The 17,974-nt window shown below is 40.6% G+C and overlaps 1 protein-coding gene across 2 annotated transcripts in view; it reads right to left on the bottom strand.

Moving 5' to 3' along the window:
- Positions 1 to 5,354: 5,354 nt before the first annotated feature.
- Positions 5,355 to 17,974, bottom strand: part of LOC143138215 (ornithine aminotransferase, mitochondrial-like) — a 118,698-nt gene continuing 106,078 nt past the window's right edge. For both annotated transcript variants that reach the window (XM_076298715.1, XM_076298714.1), the window contains one exon: positions 5,355 to 6,826. In XM_076298715.1, the coding sequence (XP_076154830.1) occupies positions 6,666 to 6,826 (161 nt within the window). In that variant the 3' untranslated portion in view covers positions 5,355 to 6,665. The remainder of the gene's footprint in view (positions 6,827 to 17,974) is intronic.

Raw genomic sequence — 17,974 nt, 5'->3', positions numbered from 1 at the left:
TGGTATGGATCGCCGCCGCCTGTGTGTGGTATTGACTACAGGTAGCTTCTAGCTCTCTCTCTCATAGCCCTTTCACGGAGCTCCCGCAGCTCTTCGTTGGTATTCCGACTCGAAAAGATAAGGACGTCCAATAAGGGTTCATCCTCGATGTCTTCAAATTTGTTCAAATAACCTGCCATCTCTTATGTCTCCTGTTGCGTTAAGTGCTTCTCTTTTGCACAGTCCTTCTGCAACAACGTTTCACCCGAGATTCACTTCACATCCCAGTTCTGTTTAACCAAGGCGCCTGCCTGTATGTGAACCAGACGTCAACGGTAATGTGTTTCTTTTTAATAAACTGCTTGTACATTTACAAAGTTCTCAATGCTTCGGTTTACATGTAGAGACCCTCATTATGCTACAGTGTAAGTGTGGGGCTATTTTGAGCCTTGTTAGTGGTATAGAAATAGCGATTTCTTTCTCTGTACGTGTGCCCCGAAGGCTAGCGTTAAACGCTAATAAGCGGTTTGCAATAAAACTGGTCACATTCGACTAGCATGAAAACAAATCCCAGCGAACGGTCGAACTCGGTACACATGTGTTATTAACCCCTAGGTTCATTTTGCGCCGGAATTGTCCTTTAAGCTGTCCCAGACTTAGGTGCTACTTTTAGGTCTAAAATGCTTTGTGAATTACTTTTTGTGAAAAAATTAGGAGTCCTAAAGTTAGGAGTGACACGCCCATTATTTTTAGGAGTTGCTCCTAAATTCGCCAGTTAGGAGCTACTTTTAGCCTTACAATTCTTTGTGAATACGGCCCCTGAATAAAAAGGCCTAGCCTAAATGAATCAAGGCAAAACAAATAGTAGCCTAATGAAACATACCGATTGATGTAGTATCTTTATAACATTATTACATTATTCTGTTACTATGCCTACTTTTGCAAAAGAGAACATTTTAATTTGATTCGCAATAATGTTACATTTACATGTTGACAATGATTAGCCTAGTTTTGGTTGTTGTTGGCGGCGTTATTGCATGTTAGTTATGCCTACAATGCAAAATTGCTTCCTCACGATTGGAAGCTCCTGTAGCTGCATAGGATTTCAAAACACGGCAAAATGCCGCAGGTTTGTGAATAGGTCTGTGAGTAAGGAGTCCTCTTGACTTCTTTTAAGCTGTCAGAGGTGGGAAGGTGTGATTTGTTGGGGGCAGGGCCGATTAACTGGGCACAAATGTCTGATGGCCCCCCTTCCCCCCAGCCAACGTGAATCGGGTGGTTAGTTAATAGGCCTATCGTGAAGATTTTTCTTGCCATCTAAGGCACGAGCGCATCTGTGAGGCCAAGCCTCACCAAGTAGCTCATTTTTTTACAACTAACATTCCATTTAATTAAACTGCTTTATAGGCTATGCCGAAATAGTTTTCAACATTTTGAATATTAGTGTCGGGTGAATTGAAATGTTCTCAAAGTAGCCTTATGGCTGAAAGCTGCTTGGGACCCCCCCCCCCCCCCGTCAATCAATATAACCATACAAACGCGCTTCTTGCACTCATTGTTTCAAAAGGAGTAATTTTTGGCTTTGTCAGAACTGAAGAGCTGTGGACGGCGCGGCACGGTATGCCCGATGAAAATAAATTAACGCAACGCAACACAACACAACACAGACCCCGCTTCTCTCGCGTTAATCACTGACATGAACGAAACACAGAACCCGCTTCTCTCACGGCAGTCACTGACAGTAACCTAGAATAAATGCATGGGGAAAAACACTTCCCCATGACAAAGACATCGTAAAACACTGAAAGTTAATATTTTGTCACTAGCAACATACATCTGTCCTTTGTCAAATGTATTATGTTCCAAGTAGCCTATGCGTAATTCTGCTTTATAAAGTTCAGAAAAATATAAATAGCCAGTTAGGGTCTACTGTACAGTGCAGAGTTGGTAAGTTATGGTAGGCCAACTTGCAGTGAACATACAAACAGGGGAAATTCTTTCTCTTGTAGCTGAGTAGCCTCAGGTGCACACGTAGACATAAGGCCGAACATGCAAGCGCCAATGAATCGTGCTCTCACGACAATCACGCCGTTAAAAGCAAGGAAAACGATGATTTGAAGACACAGAGACAGGCCCGATGGCAGGGCTATTATGAGAGTATTAAAATATGGGATATTCTACGGGAAAACATTAAAACGGCAAGACAGCGGGGGAAAGTTAAAATACGTGATAAACACGGAAAAAGTTGGCATGCATTGTTTCGGTCTCCGTGCACAGGGATTATTTGTCATATTATTAATCACATATGATTATTTGTGAAATTGTGCAAACAGGCGCAACACATTTGAAAAGGAAGTAGCATGCAAGCTCACGGGAAAGATTGATTTAAGAACGTTATCAGTGTGTGGCTGTGGCGCGGGCGGAAGACAGCGACAATTGGCAGGGGAGGGTCATGTCTTTTTGAACAATTCTGTCGGAGGGTCATTGAACAATTTCTAGCAGGCAAGAGAGGGTCATGCAACTTTTGACTGAAGCACTCAAAATTCCTCCGGTGGCCCCTTCAATAAATAACGAACAGTCCCTATATTGCTGCTGGGCTATATGTCTTGGTTCATGTCTGTTAACAACTCATTGCCGTCAAACGCATAGCCTATCTCGCGGTTGCATCCATTACAAACAAATATGCAATGTGAACGTCTGGGATTGGGTAGAGCACTAAATGCTCTACTGAATAAGCACAAAGTCAAACCTTTAAATGAAAAACACTCTTTAATAATCCAAAAAAAAAAAAAAAAAAACGCTAATGAAGTAAACTGTGACCATCAAAAATCGTTTATCGCCTGTAACTCCGTGATAACAGACATAACAGGAAGGCATTTGGCTGAGCAACGGAGGTTAATATGCTCTATATTTTGTCCAAATGATGTCTGTCTATCATCGTTGCACTCGGAGAAAACCAGAATGTTTCATTTGTCCTGCGTTTCTTCTACGGCTGCAAACGGGATTCACTCGCAGTTAACCAAATATTTCTTTTTTATGGCAGGGCAGGCATATTTCTGGCTATTCAATTATTTCTAAACCAGTCTGCTAAAGTTTGTAGTGAAGTCTGTGTAGGGTTTTCCAGGCTCCATTTCTTTTTACGAGACACCCTGCTCACTTGAGCCATCTACCGGTTGTTTGAGTTGTTGCAGCGTCTTACTGGAAAAATACAAATTAAAGTTGCGTGATACCGCGTGATCCCACGCGCGGACCGCGAGTGAAGCTGGCCAAGTCGAAGCACTGCCCACTGTACTTATATTTTATTTATACTACTCTAAACCACCTTCTGAAAACATACGTATTTACTGCACTATATCTTTTGTCCTGTCTATGCACCACCTACTTTGTAGATCACATTGCACTTTTTCTGCTTTTTTGCACTTCTGGTTAGACACAAACTGCATTTCGTTGTCTCTGTAGTTGTACTCTGCACAATGACAATAAAGTTGAATCTAATCTCATCTAAACATACAATGGGTACTACTTTGAATTGTCCGGCTTCACGCGTGACCTCATGCGTGAATCACGCATCTTTTATTTATATTTCCCCAGTGAGGCTGCAATGACCCAAACAACCACCAGGTGGCACTTGTGAGCAGGCCATACTGGCACGCTTTGAGTTTATGCGTGCCAGTATGCTATATATTTACCCGTTTTTTATCAGTTGTTCCCACGATATTACCCCTTGATGAGCTTTCATTTCGATGGCTGATAGGCCTACAGTACGTCTCCTGTGACAGTCCCAACATTTAGCACTATAATCAAACAATAAAAAAAAAAGTGAATTAAATCCCGAAGCAAACTGAAAATATTCTGCTTTTAATATAGCCTACAATAAGCTGCTCCAAACGACACACAGTCTCATGATAAAACTTGTCATTGTTTATGAAGGTGTCTTGTTATTTTATGAAGAGGCATCTGGCTGTTTTGTTTATGTTTGTTTGGCTTTCATTAATGGTTTAGTTCATGAGGTCACGACAGGGACGTTGGAAGTATTTTCTGAGAAGGGGTGCGGATGATGTGAGCGGGTGTCCGAGGGGAAAAAAAAACTGCTAAAAATACCATTTTAACGCAGTTTTAGGAGGGACAGAAATACCAACAGAAAGCAGTGCCCGTCTTCTGACTGAACATTGCCTACCTGCAATAGGCTATCACTTCACTGCTTGACACTACCCCACATGGAGAAATGTCGCATGTTAACAATGGAGAGAACGTTTCAGAAATTATTTATTGTGCGAATGGGTAAGCAAAACCATAGGTTTTGGTGAATGGAGATGCAGATCACCCCAATTCATTTGTTTGCGCAACAGCCCATTCTGCGTCCAGCAAGAGTGAAATAAATGTTTTAAAGCAACACCAACGAGTTTTTTGTACCTTAAAATAATGTTTCCAAAATCGTTTCAGTGGTTCATTAACTCGTAACAGGGTGAATGGCAATTCTGCATTCGCTTCGTGGCCCTCTATCGGCTATAACCGCACTATGTAAATTTGCCAGATCGGGTAGCGGATCTGTAGTTCGATGGAATGAGACATAAGAAACTACAAATTTGACTGGCATCTGATGTCGCAATACATCATACTTTTATAAGTCATGCAAAATATTCTACCTTGTCTGTGGACATCGTTATTTGCAAAGCCGGTGCTGGATAAACAAATAGCGTGCGTGCGACACAGGGAAAGTTCTTTGGTGTTGCTTTAAAAGCTGTGTTATCACCATTATCACCATTATTTGCTACGATATTTACCTCTGTTACAAGTTGTGACTTATGCCCATTCAGCTTGGAGAAAACATCATACTGTCCATAGAAATCAATAGAAATGTAAAGTGAGTAAACTTGAGTCTATTGTCCATTAGAAATGGACTGATATTTCTCAGGAATGCTTTCACAGCTGACGTCTGACTACCCATAACCTGCACTGGATTTTAACAATGAAAATGTGCTTTTATTAGTGCAAAAGACACTTTTTTGTGAAGTGACAATACTTTTGACCACGTCAGTTTGACAGTATTACACTTCCCGCAGCATTTTGGTCATATTTTGTGTTGAATTTGGGGAAACCAATTGTTGTTTCATTTGTGTTGAGCTATTGAAATTGTCCTGTTTTTTTGTTTCCTCAACAAAACTCCAAAAGACCAAAAATTGGTCCAAAAGACCAAAAATTCTAAAGGGGTGACAAGACTTTTGTCAGGGACTATAGTAAGTCATGGATTTTTTATTTGTTGTTGTTCTGGGCCCATGGTCTATGTGGGGTTATCCACTTTCTATGCTCTGGCTTTTTCTTTACCTCATTTACATGTCCAATCCTATTTCATTGTTTGAATTGCAGGTGGCAACTTCTGATTCAAATGAGCATTTATTCCAGCCATTAGCCTTGGGTTTCACTTTGTTTTTCCAACTGACATTGAGAATGTGTCTGGACAAAGTCAATACAATCATTTCTGTTACATCAGTGACAAAAGATTATGTTGCTTTTTCCATTGTTGTCATTCAGACGAAGATCAAGCCATATGCTAAGACAAGTTTATAACTTCTAGAGTAGTTCCAAAGGGTTCTTTTTCTTGCCATTGCACACAATAATCTAACCAATTTAACTAACAAACAAAATTTATTTGAATTTAGCTAAATTCAATTCCATTTATTTATAAGTGTCAAGGCTATAAAGTTCCCATGGGAAAACAAATGCAACTGGCATGGTATTTCAAACAATCCAGAAACTCCTTTAAATGTGTACATATTGAAACCAAAAATATTTTCACCAATTATAAATAAAAACAAATCATGTAATTTGATACCACTGAAACCTATGCAAATGTAACAGCACATACATCCCTGTGTACAATTGCACAGAGGAAATAAATATTCTGCAATTAAATAAAAGTCATGAATACTTTTAGAACAGCTTACACACGTATCTTCTCTTCTCTTATATTCCCTCTCAAACACAGTGTATGACCCACAAAGGAAAACATGACAACACTTAATAGATGTAATACAAATAATTACATTATAAAGGACCTGTTTTTTTTTTTCTATAAATGCAAATAGTAGTCTCATTACTCAGTGAAACTTCATGAAGATGAGAGGTAAGTGCTGATTCAAGAACAAGGGTCAAGGAATTGCAAAGACATCCTTAAAAGTGGGTATATGTCCCCTATAGCCTTTCAATACAAATATCCATATGTGGCCTCTTTTTCCACTTTTAAAAGTGGAAACAGTGGTTTCACTGTGAAAAAAGGAGTTTACATAATAAAATTTGTAAAACGTCTAAAACATTTGATTAAAAAACAATTTGCTTTGATGTCATTCCCTTTTCTCTTTGCTTTTCTTGAGCCAATGTACCCTTGTCGACAACTTTATTCTCTGGTATTTAAATACATTAATGAATATTGTTTGAGTACATCCCTTTTTACCTGACCATTTCAAGGTGTACTAAATGTTAATTTGACCTGTTCTGCTAATCACAAGTTCGTCTCCATGTAACAATGCTGAAAATTGTTGCAACTATGCAGGTAACAGCTAATTTCAATATTTCATAGAGCAAACGCTTAAAGTACCATCCTGGGAGAACTTGCATCTTCTCAATCTAAGTTCAGCTCTTTTACAAAAGAAGCCTTTAAGTGTTGGGCTGAACATGCAGACCCTGGTTCAGAAGGACAGGATTGCCCTCTGGATGATCTCAACGCACTCCCTGATCTCATCCTCTTTGATGGTGAGGGGTGGGGCCAGTCTGATGATGTCACCATGAGTGGGCTTCGCCAGCAGGCCATTGTCACGGAGACGAAGGCAAACTCTCCATGCATCATAGTCTAAAAGAAACAATATATGAACAATTACATTTTCAGTAATTCATTAAAGCAACCACAAAGTAGTTCCAATAACTGGAGTGGCTTTGCTGAAATTTCACAAGAATTGTGCACTTTGTGAAAAAATTTGGTACACAACGTATAGCAAAAGAGTCCAAAAAATTAGAAATTGATCCAGTGGGCAGTCGTGGCCTACAGTGGGCAGTGCTTCGACTTGGCCAGCTTCACTCGCGGTCCGCGCGTGGGATCACGCGGTATCACGCGACTTTAATTTGTATTTTCCCAGTGAGACGCTGCAACAACCCAAACAACCGGTAAATGGCTCAAGTGAGCAGGGTGTCTCGTAAAAAGAAATGTAGCCTGGAAAACCCTACACAGACTTCACTACAGACTTTGCAGACTGGTTTAGAAATAATTTAATAGCCAGAAATATGCCTGCCCTGCCCTAATAAAGAAATATTTGGTTAACTGCGAGTGAATCCCGTTTGCAGCCGTAGAAGAAACGCAGGACAAATTAAACATTCTGGTTTTCTCCGAGTGCAACGATGATAGACAGACATCATTTGGACAAAATATAGAGCATATTAACCTCCGTTGCTCAGCCAAATGCCTTCCTGTTACGTCCTGTTATCACGGAGTTACAGGCGATAAACGATTTTTTAAGGTCACAAGTTTACTTCATTAGCGGTTTATTTTTTTGATTATTAAAGAGTGTTTTTCATTTAAAGGTTTGACTTCGTGCTTATTCAGTAGAGCATTTAGTGCTCTTCCCAATCCCAGACGTTCACATTGCATGTTTGTTTGTAAGCCTGCTAGAAATTGTTCAATGACTCTCCGACAGAATTGTTAAAAAAGACATGACCCTCCCCTTGCCAATTGTCGCATGTCTTCCGCCCGCGCTGCTTTGCGCCACAGCCACACACTGTGATAACGTTCTTAAATCAATCTTTCGTGAGCTTGCATGCTACCAGTCCTTCCTTTTCAAATGTGTTGCGCCTGTTTGCACAATTTCACAAATAATCATATGTGATTAATAATATGACAAATAATCCCTGTGCATGGGGACCGAAACAATGCATGCCAACTTTTTCCGTGTTTATCACGTATTTTAACTTTCCCCCGCTGTCTTGCCGTAGAATAGGCTATCCCAGATTTTAATACTCTCATAACAACCCTGCCATCGTGCCTGTCTCTGTGTTGCCCTGTTGCTACCCCTTGCCCTTCCAACGAAACAGATGTCTTCAAATCATCCTTTTCCTTACTTGAATGTCATAAACATACAACTTTATGCAGCAGAATTACGCATAGGCTACTTGGAACATAACACATTTGACAAAGGACAGATGTATCTTCTTAACACCCCCAATTATCACCACTTTTGTTCAGAAATTCTAAAACAACGATGTTTTTTAACACTTCAAAATAACATTTGCTAAATAAACCTTACATTTTTCAACACCCTGGCCAGTGTCTGCTAAAGATGCTTGTTTTTTGTTGCTCATTCTAGCAGTTTAGCTAGTGTGACACTACCGTTCGCCAAGAACTGATCAAGTGAAGTGAGCTGACCTGAGGCTGCGCAGCGCTGAAGGCAATATGTAAAGTGTTGAAGGCGGGACAGACGTAAGAAAATAGACCTTGCAAAATGCAAACATGCGTGCAATCAAACAACTGCATATAGGCCTATGCCATGTAAAAACGTGACATTATTGCGAATTAAATTGAGTTTAGTTTGCATGCATTTTTTTAAAACTCATGTCGCAGGCTACGGCCCGGTTAGGAATGTACGGGCCGCGGCCCGGTGGTTGGGGACCGCTGCCTTAGATGGCAGGAAAAATCTTCAGCCTATTAACTGACCACCCGATTCACGTTGGCTGGGGGGGAAGGGGGGCCATCAGACATTTGTGACCATTTAATCCGGCCCTGCCCCCCAACAAATCACACCTTCCCACAACTGACAGCTTAAAAGAACTCACAGACCTATTCACAAACCTGCGGCATTTTGCCGTGTTTTGAAATCCTATGCAGCTTTCAATAGTGAGGAAGCAATTTTGCATTGTAGGCATAACTAACATGCAATAACGCCACCAACAACAACCAAAACTAGGCTAATCATTGTCAAAATGTAAATTAAATGTAACATTATTGTGCATCAAATTAAAATGTTCTCTTTTGCAAACGTAGGCATAGTAACAGAATAATTTAATAATGTTACAAAGATACTACATCAATCCGTATGTTTCATTAGGCTACTAGGCTATTTGTTTTGCCTTATTATTGATTCATTTAGGCTAGGCCTTTTTATTCAGGGGCCGTATTCACAAAGAATTTTAAGGCTAAAAGTAGCTCCTAACTGGCGAATTTAGGAGCCACTCCTAAAAATAATGGGCGTGTCACTCCTAACTTTAGGACTCCTAATTTTTTTCACAAAAAGTAATTCACGAAGCATTTTAGACCTAAAAGTAGCACTTAAAAGTCTGGGACAGCTTAAAAGAATTCGAGAGGACTCCTAACTCACTAAGACCTATTCATAAACAGCTTTTTGTGGCATTTTACGCTGCGATGTTTTGAAATGCGCTATGCGGCAACAGGAGCTTCCAATCGCGAGGGAACAATTTTGCATTCATAAAAGGAATGCAATGACGCACCAACAACAACCAAAACTACTCATTGTTAACATGTAAATTAAATGTAACATTTCATTGTGAATCAAATTAAAATGTTCTCTTTGCAAACGTAGCCTAGGCATATGGTGACAGATTAATTTAATAATGTTGCAAAGGTAGGCCTACTGCATCAATCCATAGGCCTATGTTTCATTAGGCTACTAGGCTATTTGTTTTGCCTTACTCTTTATTCATTTAGGCTAGGCCTTTTTATTCAGTTATTAATCATCTTCCGTCCTTCTCACTACTTGTGTAGCGCACGCATTCTCCGACCTGTCACCTGTCACTCATCATCGGAAGGGAGGTGTTTGGAATCATTCCCGCGTTACAATCGTCAGCCAATCAAGGTGGTCACTTCAGTCAAGCTTGTGCATGAGTAATGACGTCATCTATAGCAACGAAGACTCACTAGTTTAGGAGTTGTCTGAAAGGCTTTGTGAATAACTTTTAAGAGAAAACTCCAAGCTAAAATCTTTTAGTGCGATTTAGGAGTAGCCTACTCCTAGTGGTAAGATAAAAGCCTTTCTGAATAGCCTACGGCCCCAGTTATTCATCATCTTCCGTCCTTGTGTAGCGCACGCATTCTGAGACCTGTCACCTGTCACTCATTATCGTAAGGGAGGTGTTTGGAATCATTGCCGCGTTACAATCATCAGCCAATCAAGGTGGTCACGCTTGCCCATTTACACAAATTAATGGTCGAATATTACTGATGATCATTGTTATTTAAGAACATGCAGTGTGCGTAGGGCACCAAAAACATCTTGCTCGTAAAAAAGCATCATACCGCACATTGTGGCGGGTCTGTTATTTACTGTAGGCTGCGCAAACCACAGGGCAAGCCTGCATTCGAGGCCTTCTGTTGAAGAATTTTATATAAAGCCTGCGCTAACAGTAATCCTCCTGCCCCTGATAGGCCTACCACAGCTGTGGATATGTGTGGAATGTTCAAGTAGCCTAATAACACAATCCAATGTGTGTCTCAATTGTCCCCCGCTGACCACCTCACACATTTTTCTAGATTTTGCAACAAATTTACATGACACATTGCCATAAAATATGCCAGTTTTAGGACACAGAATAATGTTTGTAATGATACCAGTTAGGCCTACCACGTTTAACAGTAACAAGTGTAATGAGCTATTCATTGTCGAAGGTGCATGGTCAAGTGAAATTCTTACTTTGGAAAACAAACATTTGCCGATATCATCGCCGATCATCAGAATATTGCTCTGGACTGCAGGTAACTTGTTAAGCCAGTGGTTCTCAAACTTTTATTTAATTCCCCACTTTGATCAAGGGGCATGACTGATGATAGTGGAGATAACGTGTCATCCCGAGGCCTTTGCCAGTCAGCATCTCCGACGGTAGTCTACCCTATTAAAAATATAAGTTTTCGATGTCCCAAACGGAGAGACATAGGCTTCTTTATTGTTTTTAACGATCTCTATGCTACTCACAAAAATGTAGGCATGGGGACATGATGAAGTAGGCTATCCAACTATCGTGTGTTAAATTATTGTGATTACGAGCCAGTGGTTTTCAAACATGCGTGACTCGGACATCTAACTAAATGCAACAGGCTCATATCGTCCTCGCATTCGCAAAATGAGGACCAGTGTTAATTTTGTCAAATTGCAAATAGCTATTCGTTTTAACGAATTTTTATGATAGTATGCTTTTTGTATAGGCTACTATCTTAATCTTGGAATATCGGGAGGGAAGTGGCGCGTCTGCAGTCAGCCAAATATGAATGTAATTCTGCGGCATAAAGCAGATGTATTTGTTTATTGTACAGAAAAAAGAAAATGACATGTCAAGCAGTCAATTGACTACATTGCAGTCAAGAAGTAGGGCAAATTAAGACACTGTTTTGATTTGCGTAGTTGCATTGCCCCCAACACTGACAATAACATAGCAGATTTCGATTTTCGCTACCACCGTGTAGTCAAGCCTTAAGCCATACCCAAGTAGCCTTAATCGAGATAATGTTTAATTATGCATGATTTATTTTGTTATTGAATTCGTAGGCTGGGATTCCTCTCGGTAACAATTATGTTTGGTAGCCTCCTGCTTTTTCAGAGGGGGCAGCAGTCAGGCTACTGACAGAGTGATGTACAGTGGCAAAGCGACGCACAGTGGCTGAAAGTGGTACTAAAGCTTCATGCAGCTTCACGCCTCGTAATGCGCGAATGAAGTGGCCATTTGAAAGCGATGCCCACTGTACTGGTTAGGGCTCGGGCTTGTAACCGGAGGGTTGCCGGTTCGATTCCCGACCAGTTGGAACGGCTGAAATGCTCTTGAGTAAGGCACCTAACCCCTTACTGCTCCCCGAGCGGCGCTATAGCAAGGCAGCTCACTGCTCTGGGTTAGTGTGTGCTTCACCTCACTGTGTGTTCACTAAGCCTGTTTGAGTTGTGATTCACTCGGATCTTTCACCCGTATCTTTAAATTAACCCATGAGTCGCGAGTCTCTAGTATCATTAACTCGGATCAGTTGAGTCCTACTACAATTCAATCTAAAACGATAAACAGCGCCACACACAAACCTCTTGCAACATTAGCTAGCCTCCTAGCCCTAGCCATCGTAACTGCCAAAAATGTAACAATTTCGTAGGCAACCACAACTCCACAAATCAACTCAAGCGACTGAGTGAGCAGGCAGTCCGAGGTAACTGGTTAACTTCCCGCAGAGCCGGAAACATTGCAGACTCACAGACCATGGGACTCGGGTTAGTCGGATCAGCCGGCCGGTTAGGCTACGTTGAGTACGAGTCAGTCGAATCAGCCGGCTACGTTGTCATGAGTGGATCTGCGAGAGCGAGTAGCTCCTCCTCGAGGTGAAAAACAATTCCACAACAAAAGCCATTTCTTTCACTTCTGAAATAAGATTCAATGTTCTGCATGTAGCCTAGACATAATTAGATTTGGTGTATAGATGTAGCATATTAAAATGCAATTAGGTCGTGCAGACAGTCCGAACTGCACGCTCATGGAGCTGCTTGAGTATCTACCCGGGTCAGTTGAATCAGCCTGGCAGGCCGGTTACGTTGTTATGAGTGCGAGTCAGCCGAATCAGCCGGCTACGTTGTCATGAGTGGATCTTTAGAGCAGCGAGTAACTCCTCGTCAAGGTGAAAAACAAATCCACAACAAAAGCCATGCTTTCACTTCTGAAAAAAACATATGTTCTGCACGCATAGCCTACTTATGTCGCAAAGACAGTCCGAAACATTGCAAGCTCTGTATGGAGTTGCTTGAGTAGGCTAGCCTACCTGAGTCAGTCGGATCAGCGGGGCGGGCCGGTTACGTTATGTTGTTATGAGTGCGAGTCAGCCGAATCAGCCGGCTACGTTGTCGTGAGTGGATCTTTAGAGCAGCGAGTAACTCCTCGTCAAGGTGAAAAACAAATCCACAACAAAAGCCATGCTTTCACTTCTGAAATAACATATGTTCTGCACGCATAGCCTACTATAAAATGCAATTAGGTCGCAAAGACAGTCCGAAACATTGCAAGCTCTGTATGGAGTTGCTTGAGTAGGCTAGCCTACCTGAGTCAGTCGGATCAGCGGGGCGGGCCGGTTACGTTACGTTGTTATGAGTGCGAGTCAGCCGAATCAGCCGGCTACATTGTCATGAGTGGATCTTTAGAGGAGCGAGTAGGCTAACTCCTTGTCAAGGTGAAAAGCAAATCCACAACAAAAGCCATGCTTTCACTTCTGAAATAACATATGTTCTGCACGAATAGCCTACTTTAAAATGCAATTAGGTCGCGAAGACAGTCCGAAACATTGCAAGCTCTGTATGGAGTTGCTTGAGTAGGCTAGCCTACCTGAGTCAGTCGGATCAGCGGGGCGGGCCGGTTACGTTACGTTGTTATGAGTGCGAGTCAGCCGAATCAGCCGGCTACGTTGTCATGAGTGGATCTTTAGAGGAGCGAGTAGCCTAATTTCTACTCGTGTCAAGGTGATAATAATAATAGGCCTAATGAGAATAATAGTAGTAGTAGTAGTAGTAGTAATACTAATAATAATAACAATAATAATAATTTATTCACTGTAGGGCATTTCTACGTTCCTGTTTCTATGTCTACATTGAAAGTCAAATGCTTAGGCTAGGTTAAGACAATAAATAAACAGTCTGGCTCAAACTGCTTTCTTTCCCGTGAGTGGGTGGAGGTTTTGATGCTATTATATTAGGCTATTTTATATTATATTATATTATATTATATTAGGCTACCTAACAGTATAGCTATGATTAATAATAATATTAGTTGCCTAGTATTAGCAGCCTATAATACTTATTAGAATAGATTCCTAGTAGCCTACCATTAGTATATAGTAGTGGTAATAAACATTGTGTAGCAGAGTAGCATTAGACCTAGGCAAACTTTTCTATTGTTAACAAAACAACAACAAATAATTAATTATTATAATAGGCTACCCTCTCTGTCAATAAGATCAACGTTTCTGAACATGAGCACCAAAAAGATGAACAATGTGTGGATGCACTTTGACCAGAAGAGCAAAACTCTAAAGGCTAAATGCAAGTACTGCAAAAACCTGGTTTCAAATCATGGAGGATCCACATCCAACATGAGAAGGCACTTAACGAAATGAAGCACCCCACTGCACTGCTTGAACGTAGGACTGAATTTCTTTGCGATTTAGCAATACTGACTCAAGTGACTCAAGTGACTCATTCAACCCGGATCAGTTTAGTGAGTGACTCAGAATAACCCGGATCCTTAAAAGGAATCGAGTTTGACAGGCCTAGTGTTCACTGTGTGCTCTGTGTGTTCACTAATTCACGGATGGAATAAATGCAAAAACCAAATTCCTTGTATACGCAAGTTTTATTTTAGTTTTATTTCAGTATCCTAAGTTTTATTTCAGTGTCAAGTTTTATTTCAGTAAGTTTTATTTCAGTGTAAGTTTATTTTCCTTTTTCAAATTTATGTTAAGTTCTAATTGAATTAGTATATATTATTTGATTGTTAAATTAATTAATTGTTTTGGATGAACTAGAGTGGTGGACGATGGGTCCTGTTTCGACTATCTAACTAGTTTTGAATCGCCTTTGACTGTTTCAGAGTGGCTGGCTATGGGCATTGACGTGTTGCCAGGAAACCAACCGTATGGACCACAGAGCGGTAGCACAAAACCAATACGTCTAACAAGGCGAAAACGCAGAAAGGCTAGATTCAGCGCTAGCTATCAAGGTAACCTCTATGATCTAGAAAATATGATTAGACAAATTAGGAAAGAAACTGACCAGGAATTGAATCGTAATGTTAAACCAATTACTTTGCAACCTACTCTTGAATTAAGATCACCTGAAAGCGTGGAAGTGAATGAATGTGTTGAAGCAGATGTTGAACAATGTGCAGGATTACTAAACCAGATCACCCTGACCTCAGAAATACTTGATGATTATTGAATGTGAATAAAAGAATGGATGATGAACCATAACTGCAAACAATGACCTCATAATAAATAATAAAGTGCGATGAATGAAATGTATCATTACAAGTATTTTAGTAGCATGACTTTGTAAAGTCTAGGGAGTTATGTATGTAAAAGAATTGTATGTCTCAAAACTGTGAAATGAGTAAAGTGCCTTAAACTGTTCAAATGAATGTATTCAGATTGCATTGTGTGAAGAGTTAATGCCATAAGTGTTTGTAACCTGTAAGAATGTAACCGATCACTCTTGATGACTGTAAAAGTGTATGTTGCTAAATGTAATGTGTTACATGGTTATAATTGCCATTGAATGTAAACTGTTTGTGTAACCTCTGGAAACTATCTGTAAACCTGAATGTGATGTATCGTCTCCGAAATGTAACCCGGAGAAGTATGTTAATGCGTGTCATCTTATATTGTTGGTTAAGATCAGTGACTTCTAGAATGTATTAGCTATGGTGAGAATATTCCCAGCTATATTCCCAGTTACCGTGAGAATATTCCCAGCTATATTCCCAGCTAACGTGAGAATATTCCCAGCCCTCGTGGGAACTTGATTTGTCTCAGGAATGTGTGGGGGAGGCCAAGTCCACCTAGTATAAATAGGGGCTGAACTAAACGATCGGGGCTACTTCTTCTTTTTTCCTTCCTTCAACTCGCTGGGTTTTTGCTTTATGATGTCGCGTGCGGTTGTCAGAATTCGTCCTCCGAAATTCGTTGAGAAGCAAAGTGTTGGACGTCGTGCCAGGCTGAAGCCGCGGATCGTAACTCCGCACCACCTGTTGCCGGGATCGCACTGTTGCTCCGACAGTAAAGAGACTGCCGAACGACTATCAGCGGATTTTTTCCCTTTTTTTTGAGGACTTACTCTTTTTTATACCTTTTCCTCCATTTGTGGATTTACTATTGTATTCTCTTCTCCATCTGTGGATTACTATTTTTATTGTACTCTCTTTTGTGGATTTACTCTTTTTATATTCTCTACAACATTGTAACCTGCAAGTGGATATTACGCCGCATTTTGTTATCATCTCCAAAGTGCTGAAAAGTAAAGAACTCATTTAACCTTGGCATCTCATTCTTCAAGCAGTATTTTTTGTCTTTTCTTGGGTTTTTCTACGAATTCCAGCAGGAGGGTAAGATAACTGGTTTCTTCTGTGGTTATTCATCTGCTCTTTCTAAGACTTGGGTTAGTTGGACTTAGGTGCTGCTGGACGGTAACTAAATCTCCATCCTTATAAAACCTGAGCAAGAAGTAGCCTATAACCTGTGTCTCTAGATAAACTCTAGGGTCAAACATCTTCGCACGTTAGCCAACTGTTCGAGACCTAGGCGTAGTCCTCCATCTTAATAAATCCACCACGGAAGCCTGATCAACTTCCAAGGGGGATATTTAAAAATAGGAGCTTTAGGTTATCTGCGCCGTAGAGGGAAGTCGTGCGACTGCACTCGACCGTAGGTCCCTGCCATCTACAATAACCTCTGAGGTATCGTAGATTTTAACCGCTTAGGCCTGGGGTTACGTCTGAGAAACGGCTGACGTTGACTAGGTTCTGGGGGTTACCTGCAGGGGGCAACACAGCATGCACAAACATGTCCTTAAAACAAACCTTAACGTTTGTTTTTAAAACTATGCAACTCACTGAGGTTGTAACAAAGGTAGCCTAGGCCTACATGTCGCTGTTAAATTAAAGTGCAATTCCAGCGAAAATTGCCTTCAGATGTGTCGGTTACCAGTTGATCCAATATTAGTTGTGCAGATGTATAGTCCATCTTATTAACACCAATTGAATTTAAATAGAAATTGTAAAGATTTACTTTTTTGTAATTATTTCATATTTAGTGTAGTCATTCCATATCAGAACCCCTGAAGTACACCAAATGCAAGCATGGAACTTCAGAGTGTTACCTTTAATTTGAGGCCAAGATTATGCTTCTAAGGAGTTCATACAGTAAGCATCTGATTGTCAGTATGCATTTTAGATAACCCAGTCCTATGGGGAGTTTCTATAGGGCATTTTACAAAACACATGAGCATACCTTGGCAAATAATGGTCTAAAGTACTCATATTGTCATTCTATATTGATCTACTTTTGCACACAGCTTCACAAGACCTGATGATAGGGCTCAGTTGTGTTTCTAAGTCATATCAAGTCAAGACCTAGAGGGCTGAAATGTGGTCAGTTCAGAGATGCTTGTTATCCGGTAGAAAAAGAAAACAATATTCTAGCCTCTGTAATTCTGTGTCAGTACATCACACAATTCTAAATGTTTTCCAAAAACTACAATGTCTCAGCTTTCCAAAGAGATCAGGCATTTGATTATTGGTCAAAGTATGTAGGAGCAATGCCCTCCTAAGTAGATGATGTGCAAAAAACTCAAAATGGGGCGTAAGTATAATTTATAATTGCTCAGACTTGCAGAAGAAAAGATTTGACACATGGCATTGACAATTCAATAACAGGCCTACCCTTTTCACCACTGCTGAGCTAGCATCCACTTACCTGGCCTTTTTAGGGGGCTTTCCTCTCAGGGCGAATGAGGGGATGCTTAATTGTTTTTTTACCGGACATCTTTGAAAGACAGATGCAATGATTAACCCATTAACTCCTGAAATACCTGCTAAAAACGCCTATAGAATCCTATGGCATTCTAGACTAAATAACCTTATTTCCTGAGGGTTTTCTAAAAACATACTAAAAATTGTCAACGTCTACCAAAATGTAATATCTAAGCCTCTGTAGCACCTAGAAAAATGAAATAAAAAGCATGCTGCGCTACGAAGCATCCAGCGGGAGGGTCAATGTTGCACTACGCAGCATCCAGCGGGAGGGCCAATGTTGCGTCATGCAGCATCCAGCGCGAATGGGTTAATGCATCCATGGCCAGGATATAATTATACAATATGGCATGATTTAAAAAGTGACTTATGACAATATGTAATACAGTTTATTTAGTGCTAATAAAATTATTAAGCCTATTTGGAGAGAGCAGTGTTTCCCATACGTTGAGTAATCTGTGGC

Source organism: Alosa pseudoharengus, unplaced genomic scaffold (assembly GCF_046254945.1).
Source record: "Alosa pseudoharengus isolate Yale_2024_CS ecotype anadromous, Long Island Sound unplaced genomic scaffold, YU_APseudo_1.1 YU_APseudo_1.1_scf_21, whole genome shotgun sequence".
Classification (NCBI taxonomy): Eukaryota; Metazoa; Chordata; class Actinopteri; order Clupeiformes; family Clupeidae; genus Alosa; species Alosa pseudoharengus.
The sequence above is the reverse complement of the archived record's forward strand: the minus strand, read 5'-3'. Positions and strand labels throughout refer to the sequence as shown.